This window comes from Cuculus canorus, chromosome 3 (genome assembly GCF_017976375.1).
Source record: "Cuculus canorus isolate bCucCan1 chromosome 3, bCucCan1.pri, whole genome shotgun sequence".
Lineage (NCBI taxonomy): Eukaryota > Metazoa > Chordata > Aves > Cuculiformes > Cuculidae > Cuculus > Cuculus canorus.
Genome location: NC_071403.1, coordinates 118,638,763 through 118,658,767, shown reverse-complemented (window position 1 = coordinate 118,658,767; position 20,005 = coordinate 118,638,763). Strand labels below are relative to the sequence as shown.

The following is a 20,005-nucleotide window of genomic DNA, read 5'->3' as shown; positions in this document are numbered from 1 at the left end:
AGTGAAAGCAATGTCCAGTGTGTGAGCACAGAACAGATTCTATGGATTTACATTTTCTGTAGCAAAAATTCTGATTCTTTAAGGACTGCAATGAGCCAAGAGTTAGGAGACCTATGGCCAGCTGATTTGAAGGCCTCTGCCTTGGCCAGGGCTAAATGTCCAGCAGTTTCTGACCTGCTTTTTCTTCCTATGGACTAATTTTCAGCCACTGGTTGGGGTCAACAAGCCTTTTTTATCTTTGCCCCCTGAGGAACGATTGTCAGGTGTCTGATGGCATCATGCCTTACCAAAGGACGTGTCGCGTCCTCATCCTATACCAGCAGAATATTATTCCTGCCCAACCTATTTAAAATCCAATTTCTCATATCTCACAGCTCTTGGAACCTTTGTTTCTCTAAACAGTTCTTACTGAGACTGTCTGTTTAGATGCATAATCCTTGTTTGATGTTTCTATTGATGCTTAACACGACCTTGAAGTTGATTCTTTTGTTCCATAGTGGTGGTTTCACCAGTGGAGCAGAACCTGTGCCATGACTTCATATATAAATCGAGCCAGTTGTGTAGTGGGTTGTATATTTAGAATAACACTTGGATCTTTCTGTATTCCATACTTTCCTTTCACAGCAGCCCATTTTTCTAAGCGGCTGTGGCCAGCTCAAGCTGCTGTTAGGATGTCTGGTGATTGCCCTCCACAGCAATGTGTGCTGCAGTGACTCTGAGCTACTCACAGAAGTGCTGCCATCCATCGCAGAGCCTTTTGTTTCACAGAACAGACCTCTGCACTGTTCTTTCCAGGCAGCTGAGTGGCTATGACCATTATCATCCCATCGTTGCAGATTGATTTCTCCACGGGAATGAGAATGAGTAGCTGGCTTAGGGTAACATCAACTAAACTCCTTTCCTGGGGCAAGTAAAGATCTTGTAGCAGTTTATTTCCCATTATCAAATCGCAGCAGTCTTCTCTCAATCCCACTGCAGCTCTGTAGCTAATTTAGCTGCATCTGATTTTCAACTGGCAACTGGTTATTTTGGTTTAATGCCATATTTGTATTGTTTTGCAGTTGTTTGTCTCTGCAGTCTGTCATTGGAATGTAATCAGTCTCTTAGCTTTTTGTCTCTGAATGTCTGTGTAGGAAAGCTGAGAGAGTTGGGGTTGTTCAGCCTAGAGAAGAGAAGGATCTGGGGAACTATTATAGCAGCATTCCAGCACCTGAAGGGGCTTCAGGAAAGCTGGGGTGGGACTTTTTCCAAAGGCATGGAGTGACTGGATGAGAGGGAATGGCTTTAAATTGGAAGGGGGAAGATTTAGATTAGACATTAGGAAGAAATACTTCACACTGAGGGAGGTGAGACGACTGGCCGGTCATGAATGCCGCCTCCTTGGAGGTGTTCAAGGCCAGGTTGGATGGCGCTTTGAGCAGCCTGGGCCAATGGGAAGTGTCCCTGCCCATGGCAGAGGGTGGAACTGGATGGGCTTTAAGGTCACTTCCAACCCAAACCATTCTATGATTCTATGATAAAATACTTCATTTCGTGGTACTGATACATAAACGGTGTCTACCAAGAGGATGGAGACTCCCTTTTTACAAGGAGTCAAATGGAAAAGAAAAGAGGTAATGGGTATAAGTGGCTTCTGGAGAGATTCCGATTGTATTCCAGCAGAATTTTTTTCACCATGAGAACAGTTAAACATTGGAATAACCTCCCTGGGGAATTGGTGGATTCCTCTACACTGGACATTCTAAGGCTCAGCTTGGCAGGGTGCTGGGCCATCTCGTTTAAGCTATCTCCTAGAAAGGTTGGACCAGGTGATAGCCTTGAGGTCCCCCCCAACCTGGCATTCTGGGATTCTACGAAAATAGATTAAGGTGTAGTATATGGGCATGGAATGGATCAAATAGATTTGGGTAAAAAGTAATTTGGTATTCTATGACAGATTATCAGAGAGTGGAAAACAGTTCTTCATAATCTTATGTTATCAAGGTAGTCATGCTGAGAATAATTTTGGAGGAAGTGTACCTGTAAAAATGTGGGCACTTGGAGCAAATAAATAGCTACAAAATTCCATACAGTCTGGGGAATTACATTTATAACTTTATCCTTGAAAAACCTCTAGCTGCGGAATAGAACAAAAGGAAGCATTTCATAACAAGCGAAACATTTGTTGTCTTCATGAAGTTGTTCTGCTCGATGGTTTAAAATAACTAAAATGTAATTATGATCAGACTGCTACAGTACTTGATTTGTTTTGAGCTTGGAAGTAATAAGTGTGTATTATTCTGCGTTCTGATATTTTGGCAGTTTTAACACTTATTTTTATTTCTACATTTGAAAATGTGTTATAACTTACATGAAGGAAATTGTGATGTCTTGTCTTGTTTGTTGTGCATGTACTTGGAAGTGATAAGGTCCTAATTAATATATTTCTTGGAACAGATGTACCAAATCTAATATTAGATGATAGTGAAGATGAGAATTCTTCATCGATTTTTGAGACGAGCTGTCACTTAGGATCACCAAAGAAACAGTCATCAGCTGCTCTACATAAACCCTACCGTCATTTTACTATGTGAGTGTTGTTCTAAGTGCTCATCACCAGATAGATAAAACCATGAAAGTCTTACATAAGGAGGGGTGAAAGAGATGATCTTGTGCTTTGTAGTGGCAATTCTGTTCTGCAATAGAAATGTGAATGTTTGAGCAAGAGTCTTAGAGATTTGAATGGTCTTAGGAAAGGCCACATCCTAGGTAATCAGAAATATTTTGTAGCAGATGGGTGTAGCTTAGAAGTTAAGGATGTAAACAGCAATTCTTGATTGTAACAAGTCATTTTGATTTGAAAGATTAAGAACAGGAAAGAAAGATATGTAGGAACAGTTTGGAGGGATTGTTTGTTTTTTTTTGTCAAAAGTATTGTGGACCTTCAGTGCATGCAGCTGTTTGGATGCATTGGATAATTAATGCATTCAGCATTTCTGACATCATTTTTCATTGTTTTTAATGGAAAGTTTCAGAGAAAATGGGAAATTATATAGTGTGTGAAATTTGGGTAAGTCTCTCCTGTATGAATTGGCCTCGCTACAGTAATTAACAATAATAAACTGACATTTCTGCATATTGGGTGAAGAATAGTTTTGGCTAGTTTGTGTGATGGGTTCTGCAGGAAGTTTGCTACATAAGGTGAGGTTAGGAAACCTGTTCAGTTGTAGAACTGTTTAGGAGAGCCATCTTGTGGAAAACTGCTAAAATTTTTGTGCTAAAAAGTGATGCCAGAAGAGCATATATAGAAAATTAAGCTTAAAAATAAGAAATTCAATTCAAGTAGTTTGAGGTACACAGTCATGTGTTTTAATGCCAAATTTAAGCTTTTGTTATGAGGGCAGGAGGGGAACTGCAGGCCAAAACAAGGGTTTGTGTCTGAGTGGAATTGTGCCTAAATAAAATCATCTTGGGGAGTATGTTTATTTTTATAAAGTATGTAAGCCTCTTGCAATCTTATTTTTTCGAGCATTTTTGATTGCTGTCTGTGTGTGTAACCTCCACCACCAGAACTGAAAAGCCAAAGGTCAGCAATGGTTCTAGCTGTTACAAAATATTTAACCTGAAATGAAACTGTCCAGTCTTGTTTCACTACCCGACTTACTTGGTGTGCAAGTAAAAATACCTTAATGAGAGAAAATGCATATTAGCTGAAAAACTTTTTTTGTTTAATAATCAGTTCTCTATAAATGGAAGAGACCTTTAATGGAAGAATCTAATGCTCCTCTCTTCATGTTTCACTCATCCCCAAAAGAGGCCAAAAACAGCCCCAAAAAATGAACACAAAACCCCAAAAGTCCTTAAATAGACTAAGTAGGATTTCTTCTTAACAATAAAACCAAATCATACCAAAAAATTTATCTTTGCAGCTTTTCCTTTAAAATATTTCTTCTGTCTGGGAATTTACTGAGTGGAGGTGTATGAATATGCTGGAATAGGAGATGAATATTAAATCTGGTTTTGTTCATTCCTACTTCAGGTCCCATTTCTAAAATAAATGAAATATTGAAATTTTCGGTGGTTCTTGGACACTTGGGTAGCACTTTAAGGTCTTTTTATATGATCAAGGAATTGATTTTAAATAAACTGGTTATAATCCACATTTTCATTAATTTAATATGTGTTTAGCTTTGCACAGATGAGTTAAATTGTTGTGACATCAAAGAATGGACAAAGCTGGGAGTTGTTTGAGACTTGGAGTACTGTTGAAGTACATTGGAGTTAGTTTAGTCTTTTTAGGCTACAGTAGGAATCTGTTACTCATTACTGAAAGTCTTTGGATGGACATAAGATATTTTAGAATCCATCCACTGATAAGATTGGCATGTGAATTGTTAATTCTCTTGCAGGTCAGCTTATCACCAGCCAAACTCTTACAGACCAAGATTACTGCTATCTGGAGAGAGAGGTTCGGGTCAGACTTCGCACCTTGCTCCAGCACTATTGCACACTCTTGAAAAATTCGCTGTACACCGGCTAGATCTGCCAGCACTTTATTCAGTCAGTGCCAAAACGCCTGAAGAATCGTGTGCACAGGTGACGCTTCAGATCCTCTTACAATGAGTAAATGATGTAATTTTGGAACAGGATTAGTTACGTTGATGTAAAGGCCACTGACTGGAATGGAACTCAAAAGCCAGGTTTTCATAGGCTCCTTCTGTTTCCACGTTTAAAAGAAAGGGATCTCTAGAGGATGATTGAGATCTGTCCGCTGACTAGCGAGAGTAATTACGTTTTTAACTTGCCCTAATGTCAAGTAAGCTGAATCTGGTTATTTGATGCCTGATTTTCGTTTTATTAACTTGTATTTAAATCAGTGTCCTGTGGTTCTAGGTTCAGTTACTTAGTTTTAAATGTTTCAGGTTTCAGAACAGTTTGTGGTGGATTTTGCATGGATTGCAAATAGTTTACTTTTTATCTTGGTTGTTCAATCTTATCAAGTTTTTAAAACATGTATGGCAAGTTGTTATTTTGTGGTCTCCGTAGCACGTTGAGGTAAAGTAATTGAATTATAGAGCTAACAGTCACAAATGTTGATTGGAAAGCCTTTGTCATTAGATAATTTTATTTTACTGGAACATTTGTATATTAAATGCTGCAAACTTGAGTCATTTCCTATTCCAAAAGAATTTTATTACTCATAAGTGTTACTAACTAGTTTCTTCATTTAAATGCCACTGTTTCTTTTAATTAGATCTTTCGTGAAGCTCGAAGAACAGTACCAAGTATTGTTTACATGCCTCATATTGGTGACTGGTGGGAAGCTGTCAGTGAAACTGTGAGAGCCACTTTCCTAACTTTGCTGCGAGATATACCATCTTTCTCCCCTATATTTCTACTGTCTACCTCTGAGTCCATGTATAGCGAATTGCCCGAAGAGGTAAGTTTATTGTGGAAGGAGACGTTGGTAGGGAAGTGTGTGCTCTTCAGAATGGTTTAGTCCTGTAAAAACATTCTGTTTTACACTGGTTTTCTAACTTAATTTGAAATATGTCAAACTGAAAATGTAATTTAATTAAATGTTTGTGATTTTCTTCATGAGGGATGTAAATCCACGTTACTGGTTTTCGTAATCCCCATGCCACTTTGCTGAGAAGGCAAAATTGTTCATTTTGTCAATTGTTCATTTCAACAAATTACTCTAGTGTAATTAAATGCGGATTTAGTCAAAAAGCCTAACCTTTAGCTCTGCAGCCTATGAAGTTCAGGATGGGGGTGGGGAGTTCCCGTGTTTTTCCTCAACATTTTATTTGATTTTTGTTTTATGTCCTGCTCTTTCTCGTCTTTTGACTGCAGAGGTGGCCACTGCTAGGATCATGGGATAGCGCAGGTTTATTTAATACAGAAAATTCAGTGAGAATTACAAGTATTTGCTTTCCCTAGGCTGTGTGCACAGCTTTGGTAGAATTTACTGTCTTCTCTCCTGGAGCTAATTGTGAAAAGTTTATGACTAGCATTTTAATATGGTCATTAATTATGTATTGTTTTGAGTTAGGGCTCAATTTTCATATGGCTGTTTGTTGTTTATTTTTTCCAGGTGAAATGTATTTTCAGAATCCAGTATGAAGAGGTTTTTTATATTCAAAGACCAAGCAAAGAAGACAGATTGCGATTTTTCAAAGGGTTAATTCTTGATGAGGCAGCGATGCCCCCACCAAGAAGGAAACAGGCTGGTAAACTAAGTTACAGTAAAACCAATAATAATGGGATCTGAATGTTTTGTGATATTTTCGTTTTTCCAAAGGTGTGGGCAAATGTCAGTTAGTCTAATTAATATTGACAGTGTTAATCAATGCCCGGAATAAATTCCATGCTTTACAGTTATCAGTTTTGGAAATTGGAGAGCTGTGGGGTTAAGAATGCACTGAGAGTTGGATTGATGAGGTAGATTCAATACATAAAGAAATTTGGAGTGGCCTAATCCTAAAGGCCAAGCGTTGTTCATATTTCCATTGTCTGACTTCTTGTTTTTTTCCCTAGCTCTTCGTGCTCTGGAAGTTCTTCCTCTTGCACTGCCATGTCCAGCCCGTGAGCTGTCGGAAGCGGAAAAACAGCGAATGGAGGACCAGGAAGAGAACACATTGAGAGAGCTGCGGTTGTTTCTCAGGGATGTTACCAAGAGGCTGGCCACAGACAAGCGCTTTAGCATCTTCAGCAAACCGGTGGATATTGAAGAGGTCTTGTTTCAGTAATGTGCAAACAATGAAGTTGAAACTAGTAGAAAAAGAATCGAAATTTTAAAAAAGGAAATGGATAAGTTAATAAGAGAAATGGATGTTTGATCCATGATCTTTCCAGTGTAAAATGCTGATTTTTAGCTGATGAGATAGTCACAGCCTCATCAGCTGTGACGCAAGGAGCGTGTCCTTTGGCTACGCCGGGGATCTATCAAAAAAACTTGTGCATTCCTGTCAGTTTTATACCTGAAATCAGCATTTGAAAATGCCTTCGCTCCTCTTGCTACCAGTACTCTTTAAGTATTTGAAACCGTAGATATAATTCTTTAATAAAAGCTTTTACAACGTGGTAATCATAGATGTGATAATATTGGGGAAAGTGATCAGTGTTCTGTGATGTAGTTAGCATTAATAGTGTTGTTGAATAATTTCAGCAGTAATGCTTGCGGATGCCATTAATCACAGACGGTAGCCCATTATAAGGCATTAACTGGTCCATTATGGAGTGTGAACACCTAACTGATGAGACAGTTCTATCCGTGAATCTATTTTCAGGTGCCGCTATATGAAAAGGATTGTGTTTGGTCTGACTTTGAGCTCAGATGCTGCCCCATTGCAAGCTCAGCAGGCTTGCCAATTAAAAATAATGCTTAATTGCTTCTGAAGAGAAGCATCTCTTCTGGAAGACATTCAGATGAATATGGGATGTAAAATGTACAGCACTGTAAGAAGCACATTTGCGGTGTAAATTCTGTGCAGGATGGAACAGGCGTCCTTTAGGGGCCCACGCAGTCCTCTCCAAACTGGAGCTTTCCACAGGGCTCTGTAGTTGACTCTTTGAAAGGCGGCCAAGAGCTCTTTAATGTGGCATCTTACAGTGCGAGCAAGGGCTGAACAGTAACTTTGTTTGATTTTTGTTATTATTATTTTTATTACTTTATTGATTTTTATTATTTGTCCATTATTGTAGGAAACTCTTCATACTCATAGTAAAGGCAGTTGCTTTCGCCAAAGAACTTATGGTCTAAAGAGCATATAAAGAAAGAACAGATTATGGTCCTTGTTTTGTAGATGGAGAGAATCTAAATGTAAATTTCTTAAAGTCTTGCCAAAAAGAGATCTTCTAGTGACCTTCCAGTACCTGAAGGGGGCCTACAGGAAAGCTGTAGAGGGGATATTCACAAAGGCTTGTGGGGATAGGACGAGGGGGAACGGGTACAAGCTGGAGAGGGGCAGATTTAGGCTGGACATTAGGAAGAATTTCTTCACTATGGCAGTAGTGAGACACTGGCCCAGGTGGCCCAGGGAAGCTGTGGCTGCCCCATCCCTGGAGGTGTTCCAGGCCAGGTTGGATGGAGCCTTGGAGCAGCCTGGGATAGTGGGAGGTGTCCCTCCCCATGGCAGAGGGTGGAGCTGGATGGGCTTTAAGTTCCCTTCCAACCCAAACCATTCTAGGATTCTATGAAAAACCCTGCTAATGTGCAGCACTAGAAAGCAGATGTAAGCCTTTTTGTCCCGCCTCGTGAACTTAAGCACAAGACTATCCTTTCCTTTTCTCCAAAGCCTGTCTGCTTGGCTTTCGTAGAAAATGTGTTAAGTTTGTTCCATTCCTGCTTGCATTACAGAGAATGCTGCTATGGGATAAGTCAGGAATCTTCCTGACTAATTCAGCAACAATGTTTACAATTTCCAGTGAAGATCCCTTCTGATGACATCCTAACAAGAAAAGGAAGCCTGTGGCTTGGCTTTCTGATCACTAAACCAATTATTATGTTTCCTTAGAGGGAGACAGAAGGAAAATATCTGCCATTTCAGTGTTTTCATTATAAATTTGAATGTGTCTGCTTAAGGAATTCAGTGGACAGCAGTCTATCACCTAAGTAATGCATTAACATTATGCTGTAATATATTTTTGTTGGAATCTCTACAGATACTTTATTAAAAAAAACAGCTCTTAAAGAGCTTTATGGCTTGATGCGAATATGTATTTAACTCTTCAGTATTTTGGCAGCCACTGTCGTATGTGGGCGATTTCAAAAGTAAAAACACAATATTGTAATACTGTTTCTGAAGCTGACAGTGTTTTTAATTAATTGTAATCTTAATCACATTGAAACATTCATGAATAGTTTTTTTTTTCCTTGAAGTAAATAACAAATTCATCGATTTTCTATGCTGAACTTTGTTACAGCAGCTGTGTTGATGCATTTGACTATCAAGCTTGAGCCCCTTATGGTACCATTAAGTGCATTAAATACTTTTTAGTGTACCCTAGTGGATGTTAAATCTCCAGTTACAAGTTAGGGTCATAGTAACCTGTAAACTCTGACACAAGACTTGCTCTTTAGACTGTTCTTCTGTCTAACGTCTTCAGTCGATAAAACCGGATTTTTTCTTTGTTGAATGAGTGATTGTAAAAAACTATTCAGTAGAGTATCTTTAAAAGCTGATAATTTGACTGTTCAGTTTAATGAGAACTTTACTTACAAGGTGAACGAAGTATAGGTTCTCTAGTTTTTCTTAGGGTTTTTGAGTTAGGTTTTGCCTTTCTTACCCAAGACAGTGCTGTAACAGTGTACCAAAAAAACATTCAGTCAGAATAAAATTATAAAAGACATTTACATTAAAATTTTTTGTATCAAAAATACCATTAAATAAATTTTGAAAGATAAATTGTTGAACTGCTGAAGAAAAAGTAGCTTTGGAAGTCCTATATTTAACTTTGTCTGAGAAAAGTTCTGTTTTCAACTTAAATTTGTTCTTAGTTAGTGCTTAGTTAATTTATTAGAGCAAAGCATGTGGAATAAATATGAGCATAAAGATGTGAAGTTGGCAGTGCTCAAATGGATTGTGTATGGTCTTGTGTCATTTCTGTGTGCTGGGTTTTTTTTTTTTAATAGGTTTCAGATTACCTTGAAGTTATTAAAGAGCCAATGGACCTATCAACAGTAATAACCAAAATTGATAAACACAACTACTTAACAGCCAAGGATTTCCTAACAGATATTGACCTGATCTGCAGCAACGCATTGGAGTACAATCCAGACAAAGATCCTGGAGGTAAGGACCTACTCCATTTCTGCCTACCGAAACCCAGAAGCCTGGTATGTAATCACTTACTTGGTTACTGTTCACGCATTTAAATAAACTGCATGCTTTGTGATAATTAGGATAAGCAAGTCCAAAGGGGCTGTGCTTTTAGCATTCTGTGGAATGTGGTGCACTGGGGAACATTATAAGAGCAGGAGAACTACAGCGTTCAGAATTGTTTTCTAATAAATTAGTTTATGTAGTTCCTTTTCGTATTGGTTAGATCCTTTTTTTTAGTGAAAAGACTTTGTATATGCACCAAAACCCCAAAGTAATTTGGAGAGCTCTGTAGAGAATCCTGCATGCAATCTGGCAGTGGCCTGCTTCATTTCCACAATGGCTTTGAACGTGAAATTCACCCACAGAAATTAAAACCTGCGTATTTGGGGATAGAAATGAAACAGAATAAATCATCAGCCAATGAAGTCAGTTGCAGCTGATTAGGAGAGATTAGAAGGTATTGTCTTGACAAAGTGTGAAGGGATGCTTCCAATTAAAATGGAATTTGTAGATTGAAATGCTTGTAAAAGCTGTACACACTCAAAACTAAGGAAGAACTATCTTGCGTCTTCTTTGCAAGGGATGCCATACAGTGCACACTGCCTAAAGAAAACCTTTCCATTAGCAGCTTCATCAATTAAATAAGAACAGTGGCAAAGCACACTTTTAATGTAGATGTATTTAATATAAGTGGTACTTAGAAATCTGGATCCATCTGCAAATGTAGTCCAGTGCTTTAAAATGTTTTTCATTAAATCTTGTGAAATTATTTTACCAGGTTACAGCCTGGTTTTCTGTATTTCTCTTGCTTCTCAAATTTTTGATTTTTTTCGAGGTTTTTGGAAATACCTGATGCATGGACACAATGTAGTCTGATCACCCAGTTGCCCTTGTTTCTCATTGCCTTTTCATATATATATGCTTCACATCTGTAGGAGATAAACATTATTTCTTCCATTTGTGATGCTTTTTGTTTTACAACTTAAAAAAATTGCATTGATTTTATCAAGAACCAAGAAAACCTTTTGCAGTATAACATGCTTTGAGAACTTCTGATGTGTAATTAGTGTGATCAAAGCCTTGATGGACACATGGGATTCTGAGTGTCTTTGAAGAGTGCCTGTTAGAAGATGAGGACTATGAGACTTACTTGCTGCGTGTGACTGGTCTGTGATTGTGACTTAGTGGTGGGCTTTGGGAACAATTGGTGTTAATCTGCACCCTTTGTTTTCATTTTTAGGCCACTTGGATCTGTGGGCTTGGTTGGTAGGGCTATGGGCTTGAAATGTAGTCTGAAGAGGTTCTCTTTATATTTTAGAGCAGGTGTCACAGCACTACAGATTTATAAGGTCAGGTCTGCTCAGGATCATAAACCACGTAAGGTGCAGGTTCAGTGTGGGAGACAGGTTAAAATACCAATAAAACAATAAAATACAACTGACTAAACAGTAAAATGTTGGGGAACGTTTAGAGGGAAAAGTTTTCATTGAGCTTGTCCAAAGAGAGAGAGTCTTAACAAATGATGATGTGAGGGCTGGAGCACCTCTGCTGTGAGGGCAGGCTGAGAGAGTTGGGGTTGTTCAGCCTGGAGAAGAGGAGGCTTTTTAAATTGGAAGGGGGAAGATTTAGATTAGACGTTAGGAAAGAATTCTTCACAGCAAGGGCGGTGAGGCCCTGGCCCAGGTTGCCCAGGGAAGCTGTGGCTGCCCCATCCCTGGAGGGGTTCCAGGCCAGGTTGGATGGGGCCTTGAGCAGCCTGGGCCAGTGGGAGGTGTCCCTGCCCATGGCAGGGAGTTGGGACTGGATGGGCTTTAAGGCCCCTTCCAACTGAAATCATTCTCTGTGATTCTATAACTCATAAAATCATAGAATCCTTAGTTTGGAAAAGACCTTTGAGGTCATGAAGTCCAACAGTACCTGTCCACTACTAAATCATATCTCCAAGCACTTCATCTACCTGTGTTTTAAACACATCCAGGGACCGTGACTCAACCACCTCTGAGGGGAGCCCGTTTCAGTACCTGAACACCCTTTCAATGAAGAAGTTTTTCCTAGTGTGCAATCTGAGCCTTGCTTGGCACAACTTGAGACTGTTCCCTCTTGTCCTATCACCTATCACTTGGGAGAAGAGACGAACACCCACCTCTCCACAACCTCCTTTCATGCAGTTGTAGACAGTGATAAGGTCTCCCCTCAGCCTCCTTTTCTCCGGAATAAACAATCCCGGTTTCCTCAGCTGCTCCTCATAAGACTTGTTCCCTAGCCCCTTCAACAGATTCGTTGCTCTTCTCAGACATATTTAGGTAACCAAAATGGGGATAATTTGGTTTTCCTTGCCCTCACGACTGAGCTGGGAGAAATAGATCTGGCCACTTCTAGGTTAAGTTTTGAATTAGAGTTTCTCATCATTGACTACCTAAGAATGATTGTTCTGGCCTCTGCGTTGTCAACAACTGATGATGTATTGCTCTTTTAGCACTTAAGATTTCTTGAGCTGTTGTGTGAATACACTGCTGAAACAGCACATCATGTCTGTTCTGAACAGTACGTGTGTTCAGAAGCGATAGCTAAATATTAACTGGTAAACGTTCACATTCTTTAGTGCTTGGCATATATGCTTGCCTGTGTTTCATGCTGGAATTCACAAGAGTCCCACTGTGCCTGCTACCATCCTGTCATTCAGTTGGAAAAGGAAATGGAGTACCAGACTAACTGGGGTTTTTTTGTGCAGTACAGATATTAAAAACTGGCTTCTTTGGGGTTTTTATTCCTGGAACTTTGTTATAAAATTTCAGTTAAGGTTATACGGTAGTGGAGTGTATGTTTTTTTTCCTTTGCCTCCATTGTTTGACCAGGAAATGTTCTTAGAGGTATGGAAACGTAACTATTGTGTGCTAGATGTAACAGTATTTGTCTCTTTGAAGCACCGTCTATGGGAAAGTCTTGCCCATCATGGGATCAAGGAAAGTAGGAGTTCAGTCAGATGCTCTTGATGTGAGATTTCTTTTTCTCTTCTTCTCCCCCTCCTTTCTTTCTTTTGTGGGGGCATCTTAAACTTTATTATCTCACCAGCATTTTTAATAGCACAAAATTACATCTGCAAAGAATGCAGCATTATCTTTTGTGATTGTAAAACATCAAATACACTAATACACGTAGGTAGAAAATTCTAGTTTCCAGTTGATTTAAGTGGTGGTAGATTTCCCCAGAAAACACTTGTAGGGCTCATTTGAGCTGGATATTCTTCACTCAGCAGTTTTCCAGCTGTAAAATCTGCTGTTTCTAGAATTATAAGCCTCGTTTAATAAATGTTCACTGATATTCTTAATTTGTTGTCTTTAGTGATTATTAAAGCAGATTAAATCTGCTAATTATGTAATATGTTGTAGGTATTAGTGTTGATGTTTGCTGTTGAAGTACCTCCATCCACTGGAAAAAGTAATTCAGTATGGATGAATTGACAAATTAAATGTATTTGTACTAAAAGCAAACAATGAGAGTTGTAGGTTTCACTGAAAAGCAGCCTTCTCGATGTCAGTCTTCTCTACATACGAGCTTACTTATTGAGTTACAATTACTTTTCAGATTTCGACAGGGTTGAAATTTCTTTTGTATGTTTCAAAGGTGCAGGAACTGGTCTTTTCTGAAGAAATGTTTTTTCATGAGTCACTCTTAGGATTCCAGTGTGGGCAATATATTTGTCCTTTTCCCCAAACAGAGATGAAAATGTAGCAAACTCGAGGCTTGTTTCTTGCTAGTTTTTCTGAACAGATTAAAAGGAGACATAGCTATTCAATAAAGGCCTTAAAATAATATGGTTTAGCACAATTTTGAGTTTTCTAGCAGTTGTTGAATAAAAAGTAAGCAATAATTTAAGGTTAAAGGAACCCCAAACAAACAGGGGAGGAATATAAACAAGCCAGGTCTGCCTTACAGATTTGGGAGATGTCCAGTATGATTTTGCAGGCAGTGTAATTGTATGAATGTTCATAGACCCCAATGGGTATATTAATTCCTGGACAAGTCTCTGGTTACTTTTGGGACTCTCTGTACTGTACTTCATTACACTCTGTAAATCTGCCTGTAGAAACTGGTCTAGTTGCTGATCCTAGCAAGTTTCTAAGGATTACAAGTTGATTTAGGTGTGCTCATAATTCACTGTCTGCATATGTTTGTAAATGCCACTGTTGATTAATGTAACAATTTGTACTTCTGAAAACTGTTTCTCTTAAATAGCTGGGTTGTGATTTTTGAGCGTTCTGTGGTGTTGATCCATCTACATTTTCATACATTTGTAGTATTTCCCAGTTACAACACTCATACAGACAGTAGTATTGTGTAATACAGAACATAGAAATGGTAAAGAATGTATATAATTATGATTAAATTAACAAGTGCTCTGTCCTGTTTTCTAGATAAAATAATTCGACATAGAGCTTGTACTTTGAAGGACACAGCTCATGCTATCATTGCTGCTGAACTGGATCCAGAATTTAATAAGATGTGTGAAGAAATCAAGGAAGCAAGAAGAAAAAGAGGTATGTTTAACATCATTTATTGTAACACAACATATTTGCATGGAAAACAATTTACAAATGTCCTTATAAAAATTGAAGATGAACTAGGGAGTGCGTGTCAGTCGTGGGCAGTGCATGTTAAAGGATGACCGAGCTTGAAACTTGTCTGCTTTTTCCAACCATGTGAGCTGGTCTGATTAGGCATCACCTTTCTTTTAGAAAAGAAGGATACATTGCCTGTGAGTACAAAGAGCATTGTAGAAGGTGGGGAATGGATAAATGTTGGGATTGCCACACTAGCTGAAGATGAGGTGAAACCAGAGCTGTGTTCTAAAAGCCCCACATAATGCAGTATAATAACAGTTATAGTTATGGAGAATGGTGTTTAAAACAGTGGGATTTCAATTCACCCTGGCACGTGCATGACTGTACTTTTGGTGATAATCGGTTGATTTTTTTGTAGTAAGAAGCAACTATTACATCCAAATTGAGAGAACCATGAGACTGAAATAGTCCAGAATCAGGAAATGCAGCTCCTTACGTTGGAGGATATCACTGACTTAGATTTTGTTTGAGTTAGTGCAGTTGTTTTCAACTTGTGGTCCATAGACCTCCAAGTCTGTGAACACCTTCTGAGGTGGTCACAAAAGGTAATCAAAAGCCTAAATGTATTCCAGGGCGGGGTTCTGCTTACATGAAGGATTCTGTGACTCCATGGAAAATTTTTAAACTTCTGAAAGTTAAAAAAGGTTGAAAATCACTGAACTTACCTTTAGAACAGAATTTCATGCCAGTTGAGGGATTACTGATTTCAATAATTCCAGCTTTGCCTTGGCAAGTTGTTTCCTGCTTTGCCTCCTGCTTTGACAGAAAACTGCTTTATTCGATTTCTAGGTTGAATTTTGCTGGTCCTAACTTGTAGCTGCTGGTTCTTGAAATATTTCTATCAGTAGATTGAAGACCCTTCATTAATAAATTCTTTTGACCTATGCAAGTATCTGTAGGTTTTCTCTTCGTCAGGTTTAAATGAGTACAGTTCCTTTTATTTTCCTTTCAGTCATGCATTTTTTTGTCTAATTCTGTATAGGCTTCCAATGCGTGTCTTGAATTGTGGATAAGAGAACCAATTGTAATTCAGCTTGATTGTAAAATAGAACGAATATAATGCCTTCATTTCTCCTCTGTACTTTTCTATTAGAAGCACAAGAATACTCACAATGGTGGCGTTAGTGTCACGCTGAGACCTGTGCTTAGTTAATTATCCATTATGACCCCCCCATGATTGCTAAAGGTTATTGCTTCTGAGGTTCAAGTAACTGTTTGTAAGAGCTCTTTGTTACAGAGGATGACCATGTAGCTCGTATGCCCCTCCTTGCAAGTCTCTCAAGAGCTGACTGGAACACTGCCCTTCTCCCTGTGGTAGTGACCACGTAATAGGTATTTCTGCAGGCAAAACCTGCAGATCCTGTTGAGTTTTCAGAAGTCAGAATTAAGGCTGATTGTTTCATGCAATGAACTTGTTAAATCAGAAAACAGACTGTTGGTGTCAGGTGCTGGTTACTGGGCCTTCGGATATAGGTAGATATCTAGCAGTACCAGTTGTTTGGGAGTGATAAAGGCTCACATACAACAACAGACAGGTTTCAAAGTGCGTTCTACACATTGGCATGGAAGCTGTCACAGTGTACAGGGACCTGCGAGTCGCTTTTGTGCCACATTGAGGTGGTTTCAAGAACAAACAAACTCTGCAGTTGGTCCAGCTGCAGGGTGTGGAAGGTGAGGATCACTAACTACATTAGCAAGCACAAAAGATTTGGAATGCAGTGGAGAACCTGTATTAGACTAACTGATTATGAATTAAGTAAAATATATTAGGCTCTTGAAGTCTGAGGAAGCCTAATGCTGTAAAGCAAGCACAAGAGATTGTCCTATTCCTGGATCACGAGTTGTGTCAAAGATTATAGTGTTAGAAAATCAAGAAAATGGAACTTCAGGAATATAGTCTTGGCACAGGTCATTGCTGTGGATGGAAGGAATGTGAAGGCTGATCGACCTTGCCATTACTCCCATTTTACTCTACAGAATGTGCTCAGCAAGACAGCAGATCAGCAAAATCACAGTGTGTCTGCTGGTCCAGACTTTGACCTGTACCCTGATTTGGAACATTTTGGATAAGGGACAACAAAGACGTATACTTGCATTTTCTTGTTTTGATTGGGAGTCCACAGGGCTGTTAAGGGATTTCTGGTTTCTTCTTTGAATTGATTACCAGGTGGTCAGGTATGGACGTGATCCCCAGGTTGCTCCTTCTTCCCCTCTCCTTCATTATAAGGATATATTTTGAAATAATGGTATGCTTTTATGAGGAAATACTTGAGAAAAACTGTATAAGCAGGTGTTGGTCTTTTCTCCCAAGTAACTAGCGATGGAAAGAGGGGAAATGGCCTCAAGTTCTGCCAGGGGAGGTTTAGATAGAATATTAGGAAAAAATTCTTTACTGGAAGAGTGGTGAAGGCACTGGCAGAGCTGCCCAGGGAGGTGGTGGAGTCTCCAAAACAGTTTTGGAGGTGTCCAAAAACTGTCGTAGATATGGCACTTCGTGTCATGGCTTAATAGGCACGGTGGGGTTGGGCTGATGGTTGGACTGGGTGATCTTTGAGTAATTTTCCAGCATTTATGATTCTGTGACCCTTGTTAAAGAAAGGCAATAGTGCAAACAATGGACTGTGGAAAAAAAAGTCCAGGTTTATTGTGCAAGTCTACTAGCTGTTCTTGGACTGAATATAAAACTTTTATTAATACACATTCTCTGAAGGGGTCCAGGTAGTGTTGCAGTCGTAGACTGAGTCAGAGTGAGTGACGGTGGCCATCAGAAAGGAAATTTGTCTTCTGTCAAAAAGAACATGCTCAGTATTCAGTTAAGACTTGGCCGACTTTTTCTTGGCTACATTTGGAAAGACTCCCAACATTCAACATTGATTTGGATGGGTTGGAATGAGCTGGTCTGCAGGAGGCTTCTAATGGATTCTCTAGAAATGCTATCAAGTGTTTCTGTCTGGAATCACAGAGGAGTCTGGAAGGCGAGTGACACATACTACAGGCTTTTTAATCTTTAACCAGTTAAAAAGCCACGGATTTTCTGAATTGTACAGTATATTAGCTCTTAATTTATTTCAAAGATACTGAAGATGAAGGTTAAGTCTGAAAAACTCCTGTGCATTTTCTTCAGTTTCTCAACAAGTTATTTAGCAGTCTTGCATAGTTTTAAAATGTAAGGTATTTTGTACATCACTTTCTATTTCAACAACTTTGCAGTTTTTTGACAGATGAGACTGGTGACTAGCCTCAAAGGTAGCCCCGCGGTGTAACAGAATGATAAGCTGTGTGATAAAATTAGTATCCAGAAGTTAAACTAGAATTTCTTGTTCTTATATTGCTAAAATGATGGAATACAAGATGGTAAATCTAAGGATAACAAGTTCTAAGTTGGTAAATTGAGAACAATATGTACTACATTATTGGAATTTGCAGTTTCTTGTTGAAATTAGCAGATAACGACATATAAGTGGTGGATGTTTGGGGCAATGAAATGTGTTTGATATGCAGGTGAAGTATCTGAAATGGTACCTAGAAACTTGCACTGTAACTGTTAACTCCTAGGGACAGGAAATTCTAGTTCATAAATGTGAAACTCAAGAGATTCATGTACGTCTTCAAAATGTGCTTAACCAATATGAAAGTTTGCATTTTTAGAATTTAATTAAAACCCCTATGAAATAGTGGACGTGATGAGATGAACTTTTATTACAGAAAGCAAACTAGACATTTTGTTAAAAGCAGAATCACATTTTCTTAATCTAAGAGCTCATATTGACTCTGAAACGGATCCGTTTTATGTAACATAGATCATGGTGGCAATACAAGGCTTTTATTAAGATACTCTTTTTGATATGGCGTGCAGTGCCATTATGAATTGCCACTTACTTTAAATCATCTGTTTAAAATTAGGAAGAATTGAAACTGTCAATAAGCATTTGCTTCCTAGAGCAAATACAGATAGAAGAGCGCAATCTTTGGGGACACAGGTGTGAGAGACAGTCATATTTTTCTAAGCCATCAGAGCTGACAGTTTTAAGATCATACAACCAGTAGTCGTTTTGTCAGTAGAAAGCAAATGTTCTTAATTCTTTGTTTTGAATGTCCAGCCAAATATTAGATGATGTGTTCTTATTGCAGAATAATATTACAGGTTCCTTCTTAAATTCAATAGTTTTATGCAGCTTGGTTTATTTCAATAGGTATGTTTATCTTCTGTATGCAGGCTTATCAGTAACAGCAGAACAAGTAAATCCTCATGGTTCCACTGTACGGAAGACAGAAGCGAGAGTTGAAGAAGCTTTTCGGAACAAGCAAAAACCCACAATGGCAGTGTGGCCCAACTTGGCGAATAAATGTGCGTGTGAGTACATTGGGTGGTCATTGTACAAAATCAGAGGTACTTCCCATGGCAAATGTCCCTCTACTATTTTTTACTGATTATTTCCAGAAGGAATTTTAGGCATGAAAGCCTTGGAAATTTAGGAAATACTCTTTATTACTACTTGAAATCTCTGCCCAAGAAGTTGCAAAGTAGCAGGATTTCTGGTTTTGTGATGAAGAATAACTGGGTTTTCTAACCTAATGAATATTATATTTTTTCTTTGTAAAAGACTTTCAGTATAAGACAGCTCTGATCCAATGAAAAGATAACTTTTACCTGTTTGAGTGTTAAGATTTGTTTACTCTGCATGTGTTTTCGGAGGTACCTATAGGCTACTTGATACTCTCACGTGTACTCTAGTTGTTCACTTCCTATCGTCACTACGTACAGCGTTGTACTAAGAGTTAGAAAAGAGATAACAAATGTGTTTTTCTTTACAGCACTTGGTTTTCAAGAGTCAGTACCCTTTATTGGAGGATGTTAAGATGCTCTTGCTGCAGGCTACAAAAATCTGTCGAATTGTGAGGAGTGACTGTTTAACTGTGGTGTAGGCAGTCAGAGGCACTGCTAATTATTTTCAAGAGGTATTTTGATTAGAACAGGTAAATACACAACCTATATTTGTGTGCTCTGCTTGCTGTGCAGCAGATGGTAGGGTTTATGGACCTCCAAGCCAGATCTCTCTTGGGGAAAAGCTTAGCAGCCACTACTGGTGACTTGTATAAAAAGAATCATAGAATGGTTTGGGCTGGAAGGGACCTCAAAGCCCATCCAGTTCCACTCTCGGCCATGGGCAGGGACACCTCCCACTGGCCCAGGCTGCTCCAAGCCCCATCCAACCTGGCCTGGAACACCTCCAGGGATGGAGCAACCACAGCTTCCCTGGGCAACCTGTTCCAGTGCCTCACCACCCTCATCATGAAGAATTTCTTCCTAATGTCTAAGGAGCTGTGGTATCTCTGCTGTCTTCCTCCTCACCTAGTGTCACGGATGCAGTGGTAGTCGTTCGAAGACTAGAGTCATCCGCTAAAGGAAACTCCCGGTCTTTCTGTGCTAAACCAAAACCGAGCTAGTGTTAATGCTCTATTCTTGCTAGTATTTTGGTGAAAATTTGAAAATTTGAGGCTTTGGTGGTGTTTGGGACTGTAATCAAATGACAACCTGCCTTTTAAGGTTGAGTCTGGGAAAGGTAGCTAGTCCAG

At 39.0% G+C, this 20,005-nt stretch overlaps 1 protein-coding gene across 4 annotated transcripts in view; it reads left to right on the top strand.

Annotated features, from left to right (window-relative positions):
• Positions 1 to 20,005, top strand: part of ATAD2B (ATPase family AAA domain containing 2B) — an 85,423-nt gene that overhangs the window by 46,085 nt on the left and 19,333 nt on the right. For 2 of the 4 annotated variants that reach the window (XM_054062156.1, XM_054062152.1), the window contains exons 17-24: positions 2,437 to 2,569; positions 4,389 to 4,575; positions 5,234 to 5,419; positions 6,077 to 6,212; positions 6,520 to 6,716; positions 9,617 to 9,776; positions 14,222 to 14,344; positions 18,645 to 18,782. In XM_054062156.1, coding sequence (XP_053918131.1) covers positions 2,437 to 2,569; positions 4,389 to 4,575; positions 5,234 to 5,419; positions 6,077 to 6,212; positions 6,520 to 6,716; positions 9,617 to 9,776; positions 14,222 to 14,344; positions 18,645 to 18,782 — 1,260 coding nt within the window. The remainder of the gene's footprint in view (positions 1 to 2,436; positions 2,570 to 4,388; positions 4,576 to 5,233; positions 5,420 to 6,076; positions 6,213 to 6,519; positions 6,717 to 9,616; positions 9,777 to 14,221; positions 14,345 to 18,644; positions 18,783 to 20,005) is intronic. The other 2 variants (XM_054062155.1, XM_054062154.1) reach the window with 2 other exon arrangements.